A 21,135-nucleotide genomic window follows, 5' to 3' on the forward strand; every position below is an offset into this window, starting at 1 on the left:
CAATTATCCAGATATTGGCTTTCCATCCTCTGTCCTTTATATCTATCACTTTCTTCTCTTCTACTTCATTCATCTTTTTCTTTTGAATCATGGAGGAGCTTTAAAAGAATATCCTACACATAACTGATTTTCTTTTCCACAGCATCAATTCAGTTTTTTTCCAGTATGATTTTAATTATGTTGCTGCATTTTAAATATTTTTCTGTATATTTTCATGCCTTGCCATCTAGTATCTTTATTTCAGTCTATTCTCTCACACCTTCTTGTTTCATTCAGGCCATGTCTTCTTGCAATCTACTGAGAATACCAAATTGTTTCCTGAAATTTTCTGGTTCCTACAGTAGATCTTTTCTGAAATCTGCTCTTAGAGACTTCTAGATATTGTTCTCTTTTCTTTGACTGTAATTTTGTTTTCATACACTCAGTGTCAGAATTTCCAAGTTTAGTGTTTTGTCGGCCAACAGGCTGAGTGACTTGACCTTAGCCCCTCTATAAAAATGCTGGAGACGCACAGAAGCATAGTAAAGTGCGTGGGCCACACATTTAAAGATAATAAAAACTACCGATTTCTGTTGTATTTTTTTCCCGCCAAGCACACACTGACCGAGTGGGCTTGGGCTCCATTCGCAGCTTCGTGCTGGCTGAAGTAGGCATACACGATGCACTACTGTAGGGCAAAACATGGTAACACCACGTCCTGGTTTAAAATGTTCGTGGCAATCCATTTGAGAGTCATAAAAGCAATATAATAGGTTACGACCGGAATTTTTAAAACGACAAAGGAATAGTACGCTAAATAGAATGCAACACAGGTAATAAAGGTAAGGAATGCATCGTTAAATGCTTGTTTGGGTTTTTAAATTACATATATGTGTAAATGTGTATTTCTTACAATCAGTCCGGTCACACAAGCTTGAACGTCACCACTCTAATGCATACCTCTACCTGAGACATTTAGGAACAAACACTGCGGCGTTGAGCGCTCGGCCCCGCGAAACGGGATCTTGCACGTCGGCTGAGGCCTCTGGGAAATGGAGTTCAGCGTCGTGGAGCATTCTGGGAATCGTAGTCCTGCGTGTCAGCCGGGCGCAGTCTAAAGCAGCCGGCGAGCAGGGGCGGGGTTCTCTTGGCACGACCGGAAGTGGCCGTTGAAGCCGGCTGTAGGCGTGAAAAGACGTTGGTGCTGGGGAAGTCCAGCCGCTTTGGCTCCCTTCGCTAGGTTTGGTGATTGTCCCAGCGCTGCCGGACCCGAGATCAGAGTGTGTGGGTTGCTGCAGAGAAAGGGAAGCCCAGGTATCACCATGGCAACCGCCAGCCCTCCGGCCGCGTGACGTCACCCTTCTCTTTGCTTGAGGCGGCCTCTCCGAGAGGGAGCTGGGGAGTCCTCGAAGGGGGCGCCCCTCGCCTCCTCCAGTGCGGGGCGGTTGCGCGCTGATCCCTTGGAGGGCTTTGTTCTTTTGTTCCGGTCTAGGAGGAAGGACTGGAGCCGGGCCCCGCCCTGCTTGTCCGCCTTCCAGCTTTTCTGCTCCGCAACAGGTGTGTCTTCGTGAGCCCGCGGGGGTGTGAGCCCGCGAGTGTGCACGGAGGTAACGGGCCGGGTCTGTGGGCGCCTCTGGGCAGATTCTAGGGTAGGCACCAAGGGTTTTTGGAATCTGGGGCTGAACCTGCGTACTCGATCTCCACTCTTTTTTTTCAGCAGGAGTGCCACATGCCTGTTTAGTGCTTTCTCTAGGCACTTCCCTTTTCTAAGGACTTCTTGGGCACTCTGCAAAATTCTGAGATGTGATCCTGTGACGGACGCTGCTGACCCCATCTTGTGTCTTTTGGGCAGCCAATCTCAGCGTGTGTAAGGGCTCAGACTCCTTGCTGGACATCTGAGCCCTAGACCAAGGACCCAGCCGGAGATAGGCTGCTTGGGAAACTCTGATGTCCAGGTTCCAGAGGAACGGGATGAGCTGAGATGGAAGGTAATGGGGACGCCTCGGGGGAGAGTGGGATGTTGGTGGCAAAAGAACAGTTATCACTTGGAGATAAAATACTTGACAGAGATGGAAGAGGTGGAACGAGGGAGCCTTATATTTAAGGATCCAGAAAAGAAACTGAATTACATTAAGGGCGAGATTCATTTACATTATGGGGAGAGACTTGGAGGAAGAGTTAATTCTCCCTGGCTTCGAGATTGGGGAATGAAAATGAACAATGATTCAGAATGTTTGTGATCCTCACATGACTTCTGTTTCTTAAATATTAGAATGATAATCTTGCAGTCAGAAAAGTCTTGGTAATCTTCCCTTCAATGCAAGAATCAGTTTTGAAATATCCCTGGCAGATGGCCATCTGTTAAGCCTGTGCTTGAACAAGTGTGGCGTTAAACTCTCCATTTTGGGTGCAGACTATTCCCTTGTTGGCTCTTTCTTTTTTTAGTTCCTTATATTAGGCAGAAGTGTCTGCTTCTGTAACTTCTGTGTTGATCTTAGTTCTTAGTCCCCAAAAGCAAGAGACAGCTCTCCATTTCACATTACTTCCCTTCAGATATGTGAATTCAGCTGTTACAACTCCTACTCACAAATTCTTTTCTAAGCAGAATAGCCTCAGAACCTTTGATGGGTCTTCATGTGCTATGTCTAGACCTCTTCTTTGAAAACTCTGCTGCATGACAGCATGCTTCTTAAACTGCATTGCCTAAAAGGAAACATAGTTCTTTAGATATAGTTTGAAAAATACCTAAAAGTATAATGTACTGCTTCTTTTCATTTGGATTATACTTCTACTGTTTAGTATCAGATTGTATTAGCTTTAAAAAAAATCAGCAATATTATACTGTAAACTTGAGATCTTTTTTACATAAACTTCAGTGAACTAGATCTATGTCATCCTTGTATAATAGAATTGTTTTTTATCCTTAATGTCAGGACTTCACATTTATGATTGTTTAATTTTTTGGCCAAGTGTTCCAGCTTGTCAGAATAATTAAGAATCTTAGTTATTCAGTGTTTTAGTTGTCCTTTCCAACTTTCTGTCACTAGCATATTTAATTAGTATTCTTCTGTTTCTTCCTACATGTCATTGAACAGGTCAGGGTAAGGACAGAGCCCTGTGACATGTCAGTATAGACTTCCCTCTGCATTGTCGTTGTCTTTACATTCTTTAGGTATGGCTATGCAGTCAGATTTGATTTATCCTAACTATTATCATACAGTCCTTTTTCTTGCATTTGTTTAATATCATTAGAAGTCTTAACATTATATTATTATTTGGGTTTGAGTTATACTTTGTATTTGTCCTCAATTTTTTTTTTGTTTTTTTGGTGAGGAAGTTTGGCCCTGAGCTAACACCTGTTGCCAATCCTCTTTTTGCTTGAGCTAGAGTGGCCTTGAGCTAACATCTGTGCCCATCTTCCTCTACTTTGTATGTGGGTTGCCACCACAGTATGGTTTGATGAGTGGTGTAGGTCTGCACCTGGGATCCGAACCTGCCGACCCCACACTCCTGAATTGGAGCGTGCTCAACTTAATCACTGCGCCACCAGGCCGGCCCACCCCCCTTTTTTTTAAAGAGTACAAAGAACCTGTTTTATTTCTTACAACTGCATGTGTATCTACAATTATCTCAAAACAAAAAGCTTAATTTTAAAAAATCAACTGTCTTTCATTATATTACCAATGAACAATTGGAAATTGTAATAAAAATAACAACTCCACTTATAATAGCATGTAAAATATGAAACAGGAATATATCTAACAAAAATGTGCAGGCTCTGTACACTGAAAGCTACAAAACATTGCTGAGAAAAATTTTTTTACACCTTGAGATCAATTGATTCATAATATTCTGTAAGTTTAAGTTGTCCAACATAATTTGATACACCTACATATTGTGAAATGATTACCACAATAAGGTTAGTTAATCCATCTATCACTTTACATATTCGTCTTTGTGTGTGTGTGTGCGTGTGTGTGTGGTAAGAACATTTAAGATTTACTCTGTACATTAGATCCCCAGAACTTCTTTATCTTATAAACTGGAAGTTTGTACCCTTTGACCAACATCTCCCTATTTCCCCACTCCCCACCCCCTGGAAACCACCATTCTACTCTTTGTTTTATTTGTTTAGCTTTTTTAGGTTTCCCTTGGCACAATGCCCTCAAGGTCCATGTTGTCACAAATGGCAGGATTTCCTTCTATTTTATGGCTATTTATATTCCATTGTGTGTGTGTGTATGTGTATATATATAGCATATTGTGTGTATATGTATATATATACACACACATTTTATATATACACACACATGTTCTCACTGTTGGTGGGAATGTAAATTGGTATACACACAATGGAAAACAGTATGGAGGCTCCTCAAGACATTAAAAAACTGCCATATTATTCAGCAAGCCCTTTTTTCTGGGTATGTATCTAAAGGAAATGAAAGCATTATCTTAGAGAGATATCTGTACCCCCATGTTCATTGCTGCATTATTTACAATAGCCAAGATATGGAAGCAACCAAAGTGTCCATCAGTGGGTGAATGGATAAAGAAAATGTGGTATATATATATTTCCATAGTGGCTATACCAATTTACATTCCCACCAACAGTGCACAAAGGTCCCCTTTTTTCCACATCCTCACTAACACTTATCTCTTATCTTTCTGATAATATTCATTCTGACAGGTGTGAGGTGATATCTCATTGTGGTTTTGATTTGCATTTCCCTGATGATTAGTGATGTTGAGCACTTTTTTGTGTGCCTGTTGGCCATTTGTATGTCTTCTTTGGAAAAATATCTATTCAAGTCCTCTGCTCATTTTTTAATTGGATTATTTTTTTTTTTGTGCCGTTGAGTTGTATGAGTTCCTTATATATTTTTGATGTTAACCCCTTATCAGATATATGATTTTCAGATATTTTCTCCTGTTCCATAGCTTGTCTTTTCATTTTGTTGGCTTCTTTTGCTCTGCAGAAGCTTCTATTTGATGTAGTCCCATTTGTTGATTTTTGCTTTTGGTGTAATATTGAAAAAATTATTCCCAAGACCAATGTCAAGGAGTTTTTTTCTTATGTTTTCTTCTAGGAGTTTTAGATTTTAGGTCTTGAAAAAATAAGTGGATTTTATTGATTGCTGGGACCAGCTAAGTTGGGCATGATTCATTGTGGTTTCTTCTTCCTCCTATAGATCTATCCTCTCCAGAGTCTACTGTTCTCCAAGGGAGACCTACTCTATTCCCATCAGCCAGTTTTCAGGTAAGTTGGGATTTCCTGAAGTGCATTTCAGTCCTTAGAGTGGGACTGTGTGTATTCTTTTCTTTGGGGTCTGTTTATCCAAAAATCAGTGTTGGCAATTCATTCTGGGCTCCCATCTGCCCAGTGGCCTTCTTCCTAGCTCTGCCTTTCCAGCTTAATTAACTCACTACTTACCTCTTGCTTAGTATCTTGCCATCCTCCAGTGATGAGAGAGCAAAAGAAGTACAAAACTGGATCCTTTACTTGAATAATGCCTGCTAAAAGACAAAACAGATAAATATAGGAAAGGTGAAATGAGTACTGTGGAAAATAGAAAATGAAAAAAATGTGTGTGGTCTAGAAGGATTAGGAGAGTTTCATGGAGGATGTGAGATTTGCACTAACTCTCAAAGGATAGGTGGCATTTGAATATTTGAACAAGTAAGGTGGGAGGTATGAGGATTCCAGGTATGGAAAAGATTATGAGCAGGGGTTCACAAGTAACAATTAGCAGGTGTTACATAAGATTCAGAAAAATTTGGAAGACATTGTTTGTTTTGGCAAGTGGTAAACAAATAGTTGAATAAGGTTGGAATATGAAAGGCCTTGAGTGTCTAGATGAGAAGTCGAAGGCTTTATTCTGCAGGCCGTTTGTGAACCATTAATGATTTTTGAGGAGGAAAGCGACATGATACTGTTTTAGGAAAAATCATAACTGAGAATTTTGACAAAAAGGTAATGATTGTTCCACCGGGTATAATCAACCTTGAGCCTTCCTTTAATCAGGTACCTTCTTAGACTTTTTCCCCCTACTTACTTCCTATTCCACAACTAAATCATCTTACCAAAGAAATGGGCCCAGTTCTTGCCAAGTAGTTTGGGTATTTATTTTTTATTGAGGTGTACAGGCATACTTCGTTTTATTGTGCTTCAGAGACACTGCTCTTTTTATAAGACCCTCCACCAGCACAAAGATTACAACTCACTGAAGTCTCAGATGATGGTTAGCATTTTTTAGCAATAAGTGTTTTTTAACTAAGGTATGTACATTGTTTTTTTAGACATAATGCTATTGCACACTTAATAGACTACAGTATAGTATAAACGTAACTTTTATATGCACTGGGAAAGCAAAAAATTCGTGTGACTCGCTTTATTGCGATATTTGCTTTATTGTAGTGGTCTGGAACAGAACCGAAGTGTCTCTGAGCTATGCCTGTACTGTGACAATAAACTGCACATATTTAAAGTGTATAACTTGATAAGTTTTGACAGACACTCATGAAATCATCACCACAGTCAAGATAATGAACGTATGCACAGTCAGAGAACATACTTTGTGTGACTTGAATCCTTTTGAATTTGTTGAGACCTATTGTTTTGCCCTGAATATAGTCTATCTTGGTAAATGAGTGGTGAGCACTTGAAAAGAATGAATATTTTGCTGTTATTGGATGGAGTGTTCTGTGAATGTGTTAGTTTCCTATTGCTGCTGTAATTAATTACTACAAGCTTAGTGGCTTAAAACAACACATTTACTGTCTTACAGTTTTTGAGGTCAGAAGTTCAAAATGCATTGGCAGGGCTGCATTCCTCTGAAGGCTCTAGGGCAAAATCTGTTCCCTTGCCTTTTGCAGCTTCTAGAGGCTGCCTGTACAGTCATGCGCCACATAATGATGTTTCAGTCAATAACGGACCACATATACGACGGTGGTCCTGTAAGATTAGTGCCATATAGCCCAAATGTGTGGTAGGCTATACCATCTAGGTTTGTATAAGTACACTCTATGATGTTCACACAATGACGAGATCGTCTAATGATGCATTTCTCCGAACATATCCCGTTGTTACACAATGCATGACTGTATTCTGTAGCTTGTGTCCCCTTCCTCTATCTTCAGGGCCATCAGTGTGGCATCTTCAAGTCTCTTTCTCTAACTCTGATTTGTCTTCTGTCTTCACATCTCCTACGCTGACTCTGACCTTCTTGCCTCCCTCTTATAAGGACTCTTGTGATTACATTGGGCCCACTCATGTAATCCAGGATAATTTTCCCATCTCAGAGTCCTTAACTTGATCACATCTGCGAAGTCTCTTGCTATTTTGGGTAACAGTTTCACAGGTTTCAAGGATTAAGATGTGGATATCTTTAGGAGGGCCATTGTTCTGTATACCACAGATATCAGTTAGGTGAAGTTGTTTATTATTGTCATTCAAGTGTTTCGTATCCTTATTCATTTTCTGTCTACTTGTTTTATCAATTACTGTGATGGAGCATTGAAATTTTGGGCCATTATTATGTGGATTTGTCTATTTCTCCTTGCAATTCTATCAGTTTTTACTTCATATTTTTTGAAGGTCTGTTATTAGGTACATAAATATTTAGCATTGTTATGTCCTCTTAGTCAATTGACCCCTTTATCATTGAGACATGACCTTTTTATGCCTGGTAATATTGTTTGCCTTGAGATTTACTTTGATATTTGATAGTGTCAGCATGGTATATCTTTTTCCACCATTTTGCTTTTAACTTATTCGTGTCTTTGTATTTAAAGTGTGTTACTTGGGCTGGCCCTGTGGCTTAGTGGTTAAGTGCGCGCGCTCCACTACTGGCGGCCCGGGGTTCGGATCCTGGGCGCGCACCGACGCACCACTTCTCCGGCCATGCTGAGGCCGCATCCCACATACAGCAACTAGAAGGATGTGCAACTATGACATACAACTATCTACCGGGGCTTTGGGGAAAAAAAGGAGGAGGATTGGCAATAGATGTTAGCTCAGAGCCAGTCTTCCTCAGCAAAAATAGGAGGATTAGCATGGATGTTAGCTCAGGGCTGATCTTCCTCACAAAAAAAAAATAAATAGGGCCAGCCTCGTGGCTTAGCGGTTAAGTGCGCGCACTCCGCTGCTGGCGGCCCGGGTTCGGATCCCAGGCGCGCACCAACGCACTGCTTCTCCGGCCATGCTGAGGCTGCGTCCCACATACAGCAACTAGAAGGATGTGCAGCTATGACGTACAACTATCTACTGGGGCTTTGGGGGGAAATAAATAAATAAATAAAATTATAAAAATAATAACAGGGCCGGCCCGGTGGCTCAAGCGGTTAAGTGCACACGCTCTGCTTTGGCTGCCCGGGGTTTGCAGGTTCGGATCCCGGGCATGCACAGACACACCGCTTGGTAAGCCATCCTGTGGTGGTGTCCCATATAAAGTAGAGGAGGATAGGCACAGATGTTAGCTCAGGGCCGCTCTTCCTCAAGTAAAAAGGGGAGGATTGGCATCGGATGTTAGCTCAGGGCTAGTCCTCCTCACAAAAAATAAAAAAATAAAAAAATAATAACAACAAATAAATAAATAAAAATAAATAAACAAATAAAGTGTGTTACTTATGGGCAATATGTAGTTGCGTTTTGCTTTTTATTATTCCACTCTGGCAATCTATGCCTTTTAATTGGGGTGGTTTACGCCATTTACATTTAATGTGGTATATTTACATTTACTGTGATTATTGATATGGTTAAGTTTGTCATCTTGCTGTTTGTTTTCTATTTGTATTGCCTTTGTTCCCTTTTTCCTCTATTCTTTTTGGATTCAATATTTCTTATGATTCCATTTTATTTCCTTCATTGGCTTTTTAGCCATAAATCTTTGGTTATTTTAATTGTTGCTTTAGGTACACGTATTTCTCACCATTTACCTTTAAGTGATATACCATTTCATGAATAATATGAGAACCTTACAGTAGTATACTTTCATTTCTCCCCTCCCAGTTCCTAATGCTTTTGTTGCCATATATTTTAATTATACATGTTATAAACCTGACAATACTTACTATTTTTGTTTAAGCAATTATCTTTTAAAGAGATTTAAATACTAAGAAAAAAATTGTCTATAGTTACCCATGTAGTTACTATTTCTGGTGTTCTTCATTCTTTATGTAGATCAGTGATTCATAATTAGGGGTGATTTTGCCCCCCAGAGAACATTTGGAAATGTTAGGAGACATTTTGGATCGTCATAACTTGGTGGGGAGTGCTACAGGTATCTAGCGGGTTGATGCCAGCAATGCTGCCTACAATACACAGGATAGCCCCCCACAATTATTTTAAAGAATTATCTGGTCCAAAGTATCAGTAGCACCAAGGTTGAGAAACCTTGGTGTAGATCCTTATTTTCATTTATTATTGTTTTTCTTCTGCACAAAGGACTTCCTTAAGATTTCTTATAGGGCAGTCTGCTGGTGATGAATTCTTTCAAGTTTTTATATCTGAAAAGTCTTCATTTTACCTTTGTTTTTCAATTCTAGTTTGACAGTTTTCCTTCTTTTTAGTATTTAATGAAGTTGCTCCATTGTCTTCTTGCTTGCATTGTTTCCAACAAAAAGCTACTGTTGTTTTTATTTTTGTTCCTTTATATTTGTGTCTTTTTTTTTTCTTTGGATGCTTGTAAGATTTTCTCTGTCACTGGGTTTGAGCTGTTTGATTAAGATATGTCTTGGTGTAGTTTTCTTTGTGTTTCTTGTGTTTGCATTTTATTGATCTTCTTGGATCTGTGGGTTTATAATTTCATTGTTTGGAATATTTTTTCTGTTCCTCTCTCCTCGTTTTTTCCTAGGGACTCCAATTGCACATATATTGGGCCGCTTGAAGTTGTCCCATACCTCCCTGATGCTATCTCTTTTTTAAAATTTTTTTTTCCTATCTGTTTCATTTTTGATAGTTTCTATTTCTGTCTTTGAATTTATTAATCTTTTCTTCTTCAGTGCCTAATGTGCTGTTAATACTATCTAGTGTATTTTTCATCTCAGAACATTCTCATTTTCAGCTCTAGAAGTTCCATTTGGGTCTTTTTTTTAATGTCTTCCATATCTCTGCTTAACTTTTTGAACATATGGAATATAATCATAATAACTTTTAATGTTCTTGTCTGCTAATTCTAGCATCTCTGTTAGTTCTGGGTTGATTTCAATTGATTGTTTTTTTTTTCCTCATTACACGTTATATTTTCCTGCTTTTTTGCATGCCTGATAACCTTTGATTGAATGCCAGATACTGTGAATTTTACCTTATTGGGTTCTGCATACTTTTGCATTCCTATAAAATATTCTCGAGCCCTTTTCTGGGATGCACTTAAGTTACTTGAAATATTGTGTTCCTTTCAGTTCTTGCTTTTGAGATTTGTTAGGTGAATCCAGAACAGCATTTAGTCTAAGGCCATTATTCCCCACTACTGAGGCAGGATCTTTCTGAGTATTCTACCCAATGCCTAATGAATTATGAAGTTTTCCAGTTTGACTGATGGGAACAGACTCTATTTCAAGCCCTTCTTGAGCACTGGTACTGTTCCCTTGAATCCTTTTGGATGATTCTTTCTCTGCCTCCGATAGTCTCATCACACTCACATGCTGATTGGTACTTTGCTGAATACTCAGGTGGGAACCTCTGCAGTTCTCCTTGCTTATTTCCTTATGTAGCTCTCTCCTCTACAGTACTCTGTTCTGTGAACTCTAGTCACCTAGATTTCCCCAAACTCTCGGCATTGTCTGTTCAGTTCAGGGAGTCTGCTGGTCAGCTCCTGGGTTCCCCCTCCCTGCACTACTGTCTGGAAACTCTCAAGGCAGTAAGCTGGAGCAATTATATGGCTCACTTCATATGTTTCCTGATTCTCAGGGACCACTGTTGTTTGTTGTCTGAGATTTGGCATCTTGGAAGCTGTTGTTTCATATATTTTGTCTGGATTTTGGTTATTTCATTCAGAAGGGTAAATCCTTGTTAATCCCATCTTGGCCACAGCTTGATCCTTTTGAGGTTTGTTTTTGAACGCTAAGCTTTGTTAGGGCTCATCTAGCATAGCCTTACTCTAGGACTGTATTTTGGGGTGCCCATGACCACCCTTTAGTTCGGTGATTTGCTAGAATGACTCACCCAACTCTGTAGCATAACTCAGGGCTAAAGATTATTACATCAAAGGATACAAAACAGGATCAGAAGGAAAAAGATATTCATAAGCAGAATCCAGAAAAGTCAGGTGCAGGCTTCCAAGTCCCCCCTCTGTGATGGTCACACAGATGGAGTTTCTCTCTAGCTGTGATCCACAGAGACGTGTGAAATGTCTCTACCCAGGGCAGCCTGCTTGAATTTTGTTGTCCAGGGTTCTTAAAAGGAGCTGATCATTTCAGCATATACCTGCTATTGACCAGCTGTGGTGCAGACCCCCCCCAAACTTGACACCGTGTGTCCATCATGTCTTCACGTGTACTTTAAACAGTGCTCACAGTCTGTGCATCCTGCCCCAGTGCTCCAGGCACACAATAACATCATCAGTTGGTGACTTTGTAAGCATTAGTTTTCAGAGCTTGTTCAAGGTTCAGAAACGTGGATCCGAATTTCCCTGGAGATTAGCAAGGACTGAGCGAACCAGACTTGTTGCTTTAACTTGTTGCTAAACCTACCGTGCTCCGAAAGTGTGCTAGAACTGTTCATGGGAGCTTATTGTGCATGTCTTTTCTTAACTCGGGGTTCATTTATGTCATTGGTAACTTGCTGTTGCCCGTGGAGATTGTATTTCCACCAGATTTTTGGAGCTCTTCTTCTGTGTAGCTCTCTCCTCTCCAGTATCCATCCTGCAGATTCCCTGCCTCAGTACTCCTGAGCTGCCACCTTTGTCTTCTCAGCTCAGTAAGACCACCATGCTTTGCAAGGGCTCTGCCTCCCTGCTCTGCAGTCTGGAGAGTGCCTCCAGGCAGGAAGCTGAGGGGATTGGAAGGCCCATGTGATTGTCTCCCTTCTCACGGAGATCACAGATCTGTCCTGCCTGCTGTTCAAACACTTGTTTCAGATATATTGTTCAGTTTTATAGTTGTTTACACTGGGAGAGCTAGTCCAGTTGCTCTGTTGTGGTTAGAAGCAGAAGTCCCAATAATTTATGTATCTATTTTAAAACAACATAAACTCACCCAATTTCAGATACATAGTAAATAAAAAAGTAGGAAGTTCCCCTGCATTGCCTTCAAGTCCCACTGACAACATTTAGTAGTATATTCCTTCAGGTTATTTTCTGTGCATTTACGTATAAACTTTCCTATTCATAAAAATAAAAGTGAGATCATACCATGTATACTGTTCTTAATATGTATACGTATTTCCTAGTCAGTACATGTAGAGATAGTTCATTTTTAAAAAGTCTACATAAAGTGCGTTAGTAAGGATATACCAAAAATTCTTTAACCACTATCCTATTAATGAACATTTAAGTTTACATTTTTTTTCCCTCCACACAAACAGTGTTGCCAGGGTAGTTGTACGTATGTCTTTGCACGCTGAGGTGTTTCTGAAGACTAAATTCCTACAAGGATAAAACTGGATTGAAAGATATATGCACTTAAAGTTTTCATAGTAGATCCTGTCAGATTGCCTCCAACATAGATTCCCACCATAGTACACATGTGCACTTTCAGCAGTGTTGGCTAATCTAATATCTTATTTTACTGGGTTTTTAGTGGAGTGGAGCATTCTTTCATGGTTTGTTAACAATGTTTTGGGTGAATTGCCTGTTTGGGTTGTTGGTCTTTTTTTCTTGTTATTGTTGTGGGTTGTTCATCTTTTTTGCTAATTATTTATAGGAACTCAGAATATTGCCTTTTGTTTATGGTTTATTATAAAAGTTTTACATTTTTATGTGGTTAGGTCTATCAATCTCTGTCTTTATCTTACAATTTTTGCCTTCCACATGGCTTATAGAACTATTTTCCTGTCTTTTATTCTGTTTTATTTTGCTTTTTCCTTAAAATTTAACGTCTAATCCAACAGAAATTTTGTCTATGCCATGAAGTAGGGAACTCACCTTATTTTTTTCCTCTAATAGACAGTCATTTGTTATAACACCCTTTAGTGACTAATCCAGCATATTTTAACTAATGAGAAAGTTGCTTAATCCTATTCAATTCTTATAAACATGGGTCTGTTTTTGGACTCTATATTTTGTTTCGTTGAGTGTTATTCCATACAAAGCTACTCTCTTTTAATTTATCTTTATCTTTGGTATACTTTGGTATATCTTTTGGTATATTTTGAAATGTGATAGGGCAAGACTTCTCCCCAAATTTTTTTTTCAAAAATGTTTTTGGCTATTCTTACACATTGTAGGTAGTAAAACATATTATTGATGTTAGTAGGTATACTGTTCATACTTGATATATTTTGGAACACAGAGGTAATGATGATGATGAATAACAACAACAATGGCTAGTGTTGACTAAGCACTTGTTATATGCCAGACCCTAAATTAAGCATTTCACATTGAACATTTTTTTATTTAATTCTTACAGTAACCCTATTAGTGAGGTACTGTTTTTATATTCATTTCACAAAGGAGGAAATAACAAAATATTTCTTCAGATAGCCCTTTGCTTGCCTTAACTTCCATAAGTATTGCTAACTTCACCCCTTTCTTAAGTAAATGCTTTATGGCTAAGCAGAAATGTGTTTGGTATTTCAGGAATCAGTGACCTTCAAGGATGTGACAGTGGACTTTACCCAGGAAGAATGGAAACAGCTGGATCCTGTACAGAGAGATTTGTTCAGGGATGTGACATTAGAAAATTATACACACCTGGTCTCTATAGGTAAGGATGACATCTCTAAGTTAATATGTAGGGGTGTCGGGCCGGCCCCATGGCTTAGCAGTTAAGTGCACGTGCTCCGCTGCTGGTGGCCGGGGTTCGGATCCCGGGCGCGCACCGACGCACCGCTTCTCCGGCCATGCTGAGGCCGCGTCCCACATACAGCAACTAGAAGGATGTGCAGCTATGACATACAACTATCTACTGGGGCTTTAGGGGGAAAAATAAATAAATAAATAAAATCTTTAAAAAATAAAAAATATGTAAGGGTGTGGAGGGAGGAGGGTTCTCTCTTGCATAGGTGAGTTTTGCTTTTAAGTTAAGGAACCAAAGATTCCTAAATTTTGAAAAGTTTTGAAAAGGTTTCTACTCTCCTAGCAAGGAAGGGACAAACTAATAATTTTTCTGAACCCATGTCTGGGAATTTGTAACAGTGAAGCTTTGTATTCTACTCACTCCCATCAGATGCGTCCCACATACCCTTTCCTCTAAAAACAAAGTGGTGAGACTGAATTCTGATACGGCACTTTTCCCTTACTGCAGATAGGTACCTTTTTTTTTCTTCCCCGTGAGCAGGACTCCAAGTTTCCAAACCTGATGTGATTTCCCAGTTAGAGCAAGGGACAGAGCCATGGATCATGGAGCCCAGCATTCCAGTACATACCTTTGGAGGTAAGTAATGGCTAAGTGGCACATGAGTGTCATCAGCCTGATAAGAGGTTTTTATGTCTGAAATGTAGATGTACTTGCTTCTTTTTAAAGTGTCTCCTGTGGAGAAATAGGAAGCTATCTGGACTCTCTTATGTTTTGTCAAAACACTAACCGTCTTAACATATATTCTATTTTTATACTCCTTTCAGAGGAGGTATCCTTCCTGCTTTTTTTTTAAAGGCAACCTCTTAACCTGGACTCTGGATTCCATCTTTTACCACCTCCTTTGGGACCCTGATCTCGTAATTATCACCTGACTTTTCAGCCCTTATAGTTTTCTCTTTGGATCTCCAGGCTCTATTGCTAGTACCTTCAGACAGAAATAGGTAACCTTAATTTTCAAATACTTTTACTCAACGCTGTTAATCTTTTTTGCCACCATCCAATCGGCCTCCTTGCTTTCCCCAACCATGCTCTGCAAAAGTGAGTTTCATAGGTACAGCCTTGATTTTTTCATTACCTATTCCTTTCTTAATCTCAGGGTGTAGCTTCTGATCTTATCACTTGATCAGACTATCCTTGAAATTATGAATAACTTTCCTGTAAACCATCAATTCCAAAACTGCGCAGAGAGACCTCTTCAAAGATCTGCCCCTGGAAAAATGTACAAACTTAGTCACTCTAGGTAAGGGGATATCTCCAGAGTTAATGAAGTGGGAGTGGGGGTCCTCTTTTATGGGTAGGAAAAAAACAAGCCATGTTCAAATTTGGAAAGTACTGGATTAGCTAAAATTGTAGCAGATTTCTTACAGGAAGAACACTCAGAGAGATCTTTATTATGTAGTTTGGGCATTAGGAATTTCCAACAGGGTTGCAGAGAATATGACATTTCTCCCCCCCTTTAAAATATTTCTCTTAGAAGATGGTTTCATGGAACACAATTTAGAAAACTATTTTTTTTTAATAAGAGGTTTATTAACTTGTGCTTACAGTTTGTTAACTTTTGGAAAAAACAAGTTGTCAAGTTTTATTACTTTACAAATTAAGAATGAAGTTTTTAAAAATCCCAACTTGAGCAGATTGAAAACAATTTAAAAATATTTAAATATGTATTGAAAAATCCTAGGCTATTCAAAAAATGCTTTAGTCATTACCAAAGAGAGATTTATTTAGATAATAAAAAACCCAGGTTGCATAGATAATGCAGATAGTTCCAGTAATCCAGTCAGTAGGCAGAAGACAATCACTTGAAGTACTTAGCTCTCTTCTTTTGTTTACTTTTTATGCTGGAATGTGACCCAGTGATGGTAGTCTTGGTAAGCTAGCCCTTGGTCCTGCCCTCTTCAGCATTCGGAGCAGACTTATTCTTAGCTGGTCACTTGGCTGCTTTCATCTCTATAAAAATGATTTACAGTTTTATAGGCATCTGTACATATAACAGAAGTTGTGATGGTACCTACAATGAGATGGCCACTGGCCCTGGGCCTTGTCTGTATCATTTTTCTCACCCTCTTTATTGCCATCTTCTCCAGGCTGTCTTGGTGACCTGGGCCTTGTCTGTATCATTTTTCTCATCCTCTTTATTGCCATCTTCTCCAGGCTGTCTTGGTGACCTGGCCTCTGCAGAATTGTGATCAATAACCCTGATGTGTATTCTGTCTCACTTGTCTACCGTGTTCTTTTGCAGCCTGGTTGTCAGCACCCTTTATTATTTCTCCACGCACAGGAGTGTTGGAATACTGTGGTCAAGGCTTATAGACTTTGCATGTAGTAAAGTAGGAATTTCTTTCTGCAGAAGGGGTGGCTCTGTTCAGTCTGGCCTCCTGGAACTTTGTCCATTTCTTCTTTGTTTGCTCCACCCCTGATATTCTGGTAATTCTGTTGGTTATTGTATGGAAGACATGACAACGTGGATAGCATTGATCATGGCCTGTTGCATGTTTATTGCCTTCACCTGGGACTCCAACCAGGGCTGGAGATCAGCCACTTCCACCTTTTTCTCCTTTAATAGCATCAGACTCCGTGGTCTCCTTATCTTTCACTGTGAAGAGCTTGCAGGAAGTATTCCTTATGGCCATCTGCTGTATAAGTGTACCTTTCTTGGTGTCATTCCTGTTAATGGAAACATATCCATTTCTTATATTGAACAATTGCCTGTTCCTCAAAACCTGTGTTATTGATCTTCTTGTTCCTGCTGGAGAAGTATTGCTATGATGAGGCTGCCTGCATTTGTGTATGCTGCACCATTACCCATGGTACCACATATGGAGGGGATAGTAGGCAGTGCTGAGTTTCTGCCTCACCGCTCATGCTTGAAGTGATAATGATGGTGATAGTGACTGGGCTGGCAGCACAGGAGATTCAGGGTTCTCTGGGATCTGCTGTACCCTCCTGTTACCGGTAGAACCAGAGAAATATTTTCTTTACTAAATCTGCCAGCACTGATTACCCTGCTTCTTTTAGTTGTCATCTTTCTTGTCTTGGGCAAAGCTCTACTTCCTGATTATGTACTTTCCTGTCTTTTGTTTCTTCTGTTGTTTGCTAATAAACTGCTTTCTTTCATTAGTATATTTTATTCATCCCATTACCCTAAAGACCCTCAAGGGTCTTCCCCCTACCTCTGTTCTTTTCTCACATATGTTCCTGTGGCTTTAGCTATTCTTTTCCTTGCTCTTTTGAGCTGATGTTTCCTATCCTACATTTGAACATCTTGGCTATCCTGCTACTTTTGGCATCTTCCATGCCCACAAACACCCCATAGTCTAGTCCTCCATTTCTCTTCCTAATTCTCAAAAATGCCTAGAGCTGAACTTGGTATCTTCCTCCCCTTAAATTATTTCCTCTACTGTTTTCAACTTTCCCATTTCTAGCAGTGATGTGACTCTTTCTTCAGTGTTCCACGCTAAAAACCATGGCATCTTAGCCAGTTCTTTCCTGTTTGTCCTGTCTTGAAATCTTAGTTCTTAGATTTTTGTTTTGTTGTTCATTGGCAAAGAATCCCTGTTGAGACTGCCTCCTTTAGATTCAGTCCATCTGTATCTCCTCTTAGCCATCTTTGTGGTCACTTTTTAATTTACTGTCGCCTCAAATGGAGTTAGTTCCCTCACTGGTTTTTAGAGATCATCTGTGAAATTGAATTAGATGTTCCCTTGCCACGTACATATTTAATTTATCATTATTGTTAGCTCCTTCCAACTTTCTTTCCAAATAACAGGGCTATATTTGAAAATCCTCATAATTTCCTGAGGGCTTTATTTTTAGTTTCATTAGGTCATTCCCACAGCAACAGGTTTTTTTCCCCTCTGTTCAGAGAATACAGGCATTTTCTTTTTCTTTCAGAGTGGGAGACAAGACCAGAAAATGACATATCAGTCCCAAAGCTGGACATTTCTGAGGAACAGCCATCTCAAGAGGCAATATTGGGAGAATGCAAAAAGGATGATCCGTGTAGTTCCAACTTCTTAGAAAGTTGGGAATCTGAAAGCAGTGTAGAGAGGCAGCAGGCAAACCAACAGCCACTGCTAAGAGAAATAAAAATAACTGAAAAGACAATACCCACTTGGGAGAGAGGCCCTGTAAATAATGACTTTGAAAAAAGCATCAATGTGGGTTTAAACCTTGTAACACAACAAGAAATATCTCCAGAAGAGACCTCTGCTAAAACAAGTGTCAAACAGAATTCAAACCCAGTTAAAAAAGAGAAATCTTGTAAGTGCAATGAGTGTGGGAAAGCTTTTAGTTATTGTTCAGCTCTTATTCGCCATCAGAGAACACATACTGGAGAAAAACCCTACAAATGTAATGAATGTGAAAAAGCCTTTAGCCGGAGTGAAAACCTTATAAACCATCAAAGAATTCATACTGGAGATAAACCGTATAAATGTGATCAGTGTGGAAAAGGCTTCATTGAGGGTCCATCTCTTACTCAACATCAAAGAATTCATACTGGAGAAAAACCCTATAAATGTGATGAATGTGGGAAAGCCTTTAGTCAGAGGACCCATCTTGTTCAGCATCAAAGAATTCATACTGGTGAGAAACCATATACTTGTAACGAGTGTGGAAAAGCCTTTAGCCAGAGAGGCCACTTTATGGAACATCAGAAAATTCATACAGGAGAAAAACCTTTTAAATGTGATGAATGTGATAAAACCTTTACCAGGAGCACACACCTTACTCAACATCAAAAAATTCATACTGGAGAGAAAACCTATAAATGTAATGAATGTGGGAAGGCCTTCAATGGGCCCTCAACATTTATCCGTCATCATATGATTCATACTGGTGAAAAGCCATATGAATGCAATGAATGCGGGAAAGCCTTTAGTCAGCACTCAAACCTCACTCAGCATCAGAAAACACATACTGGGGAGAAACCTTATGATTGTGCTGAATGTGGAAAATCCTTTAGTTACTGGTCATCCCTTGCTCAACATCTGAAAATTCACACTGGAGAAAAACCTTACAAATGCAATGAATGTGGAAAGGCCTTCAGTTACTGCTCATCCCTTACTCAGCATCGGAGAATTCACACCAGAGAAAAGCCCTTTGAATGCAGTGAATGTGGAAAGGCTTTCAGTTATCTCTCAAACCTTAATCAACATCAGAAGACTCATACCCAAGAGAAAGCCTATGAATGTAAGGAATGTGGGAAAGCCTTTATTCGGAGTTCATCTCTTGCCAAACATGAAAGAATTCATACTGGTGAGAAACCCTATCAGTGTCACGAATGTGGGAAAACTTTCAGTTATGGCTCATCCCTTATTCAGCATAGAAAAATACATACTGGAGAAAGACCTTACAAGTGTAATGAATGTGGGAGAGCCTTCAACCAGAACATACACCTTACGCAACATAAGAGAATTCACACAGGAGCAAAGCCTTATGAGTGTGCTGAGTGTGGCAAAGCCTTTCGACATTGTTCATCTCTTGCGCAACATCAAAAAACTCACACAGAAGAAAAACCCTACCAGTGTAATAAATGTGAAAAGTCTTTCAGCCAGAGTTCCCATCTGACTCAGCATCAACGAATTCACACCGGAGAGAAGCCCTATAAGTGCAATGAATGTGACAAAGCCTTTAGCCGGAGCACTCATTTGACTGAACATCAGAATACTCACACTGGGGAGAAACCTTATAACTGTAATGAGTGCAGGAAGACTTTCAGCCAGAGCACTTACCTTATTCAGCATCAGAGAATTCATTCAGGAGAGAAACCTTTTGGATGTAATGATTGTGGAAAAGCCTTCAGATATCGTTCTGCTCTCAATAAACATCAGAGACTGCACCCTGGCATATGACTGTTCTAGGAACATCATAATGTAGGGGATGCATTTACTTTAGTTTGTCCTTTTGTAAGTCCTGAGAATCAGATTGGATTGAGAAACTGTTAAAATATTTTGACTTTTCCCTGTCACACTATGGAATGGAAAGTACATTGGGCTGAAGTAATCCAGTTATGTTGTTGAGCAACTTTGTGACATTGGAAAATTCAACTGTTTTAAGCTTCAGTTTCCTTTGTGAAATGAGGGATTTGGAGTAGATGATTTCAAAGGTCATTTGGAGTTTTATATTCAGTTTTGTATATTCACAATATATTTTTGAATAGGATTATTATCCATGAGCATTTTGCTGTGTTGCATCTAGAATGTGTATATTTATGCATGTTTTGGCAATAGAAAGCATTTGTGCTTCAGTAACTAGACTGGGGATCTATTATGCTCCTATTCTAATGCATTTGTTTAAGTAACTGGTTCCTAATAAAAAGAATTATAAAGTACCCTCAAATTAGTAATTCAGTAACATATAATGGCTTAACTCGATACAAGTATTAAACCTTCCTATTATTTTCTCTTCCAGTATGTTTTAACATTCTAGGAATTTATGACAACTACAGAGATCCTCTTCTACAGTTTAAACTAGTGTTATTTAACCCAAGTTATATAGTGGAATCACTTCAGGAACTTTATAAAATTCTCTTGCCAAGGCCCTACCCCCAGAGACTGTAATTTAATTGGGCTATCGGTTGGGACCCAGGCTTATTTTTTTTTAAACTCCTAATGTGTACCCTGGAAGAACAACTGGGTTAGATTTCAGTACCCACTCCTTTAGTTAGTAGCTTCTTTTTGTTGCTCCTCCTAGAAGCCTCACAGATTAGCTGTGTTCAGTACATGTAATGTAATTTTGACTGTCATCTTGTTCTGTAAATTGGGTTCTCACAAGCTTTGGGAGGTAGGGTCAATTTGTTTCTTCACTAAAGTGCAGAAATTAAATGGTCGTGTAAACTAATGGCCACTTCACTTGCTTTTCTTGGCCCCCTGGTATCAGAAGCAGATGACAGTGTGAATGACACCTCTAGAGATGTGTAGCCCAGTCTGCATGGCCATTTTTGGCAACCTTGGTCAGGATGTTTGAGCCAGAAATAAATATGGGTCTAGCTATAAAGAGATGAGCCCCTTATATTTTCTTCAGATACAGTCTAATTATCAGGTCACCTCTTTTAAGAGCACCTGACAATTTCCCAGCCTGGCCTTGAGAATGGAGAGCACTGACAACAGAGGGTAGCACAGAAATCTATCATTATTTATATGAAAGGAATTCTAGACTCTTCCCACAAACAAAGATTGGGGGAGTGGTTGCTGCAGA

At 39.5% G+C, this 21,135-nt stretch overlaps 1 protein-coding gene across 4 annotated transcripts; it reads left to right on the top strand.

The window, feature by feature from the left end:
- Positions 1-1,119: 1,119 nt before the first annotated feature.
- Positions 1,120-20,778, top strand: ZNF184 (zinc finger protein 184). Of its 4 annotated transcripts, none has more exons than XM_058555014.1 (6): positions 1,120-1,536; positions 1,697-1,967; positions 5,172-5,239; positions 13,716-13,842; positions 14,416-14,511; positions 17,830-20,778. In XM_058555014.1, the coding sequence occupies exons 2-6, from the start codon at positions 1,961-1,963 to the stop codon at positions 19,788-19,790; spliced, it is 2,259 nt and encodes a 752-aa protein (XP_058410997.1). In that variant the 5' UTR covers positions 1,120-1,536; positions 1,697-1,960; the 3' UTR covers positions 19,791-20,778. The 4 variants fall into 4 exon arrangements, with proteins under 4 accessions (XP_058410997.1, XP_058410998.1, XP_058410999.1 ...); XM_058555015.1 differs by having other exon boundaries at positions 1,832-1,967; XM_058555016.1 differs by having other exon boundaries at positions 1,120-1,293; positions 1,472-1,967.
- Positions 20,779-21,135: the final 357 nt, after the last annotated feature.

Source organism: Diceros bicornis, chromosome 14 (genome assembly GCF_020826845.1).
Source record: "Diceros bicornis minor isolate mBicDic1 chromosome 14, mDicBic1.mat.cur, whole genome shotgun sequence".
Classification (NCBI taxonomy): domain Eukaryota; kingdom Metazoa; phylum Chordata; class Mammalia; order Perissodactyla; family Rhinocerotidae; genus Diceros; species Diceros bicornis.

What these genes read in the sequence shown, in the direction of transcription:
- ZNF184 (XM_058555014.1), top strand. An exon ending in TACACACCTGGTCTCTATAG is followed by an intron (nt 13,843 to 14,415) that starts GTAAGGATGACA and finishes CCCCGTGAGCAG; the next exon opens with GACTCCAAGTTTCCAAACCT. An exon ending in TCCAGTACATACCTTTGGAG is followed by an intron (nt 14,512 to 17,829) that starts GTAAGTAATGGC and finishes TTTTTCTTTCAG; the next exon opens with AGTGGGAGACAAGACCAGAA.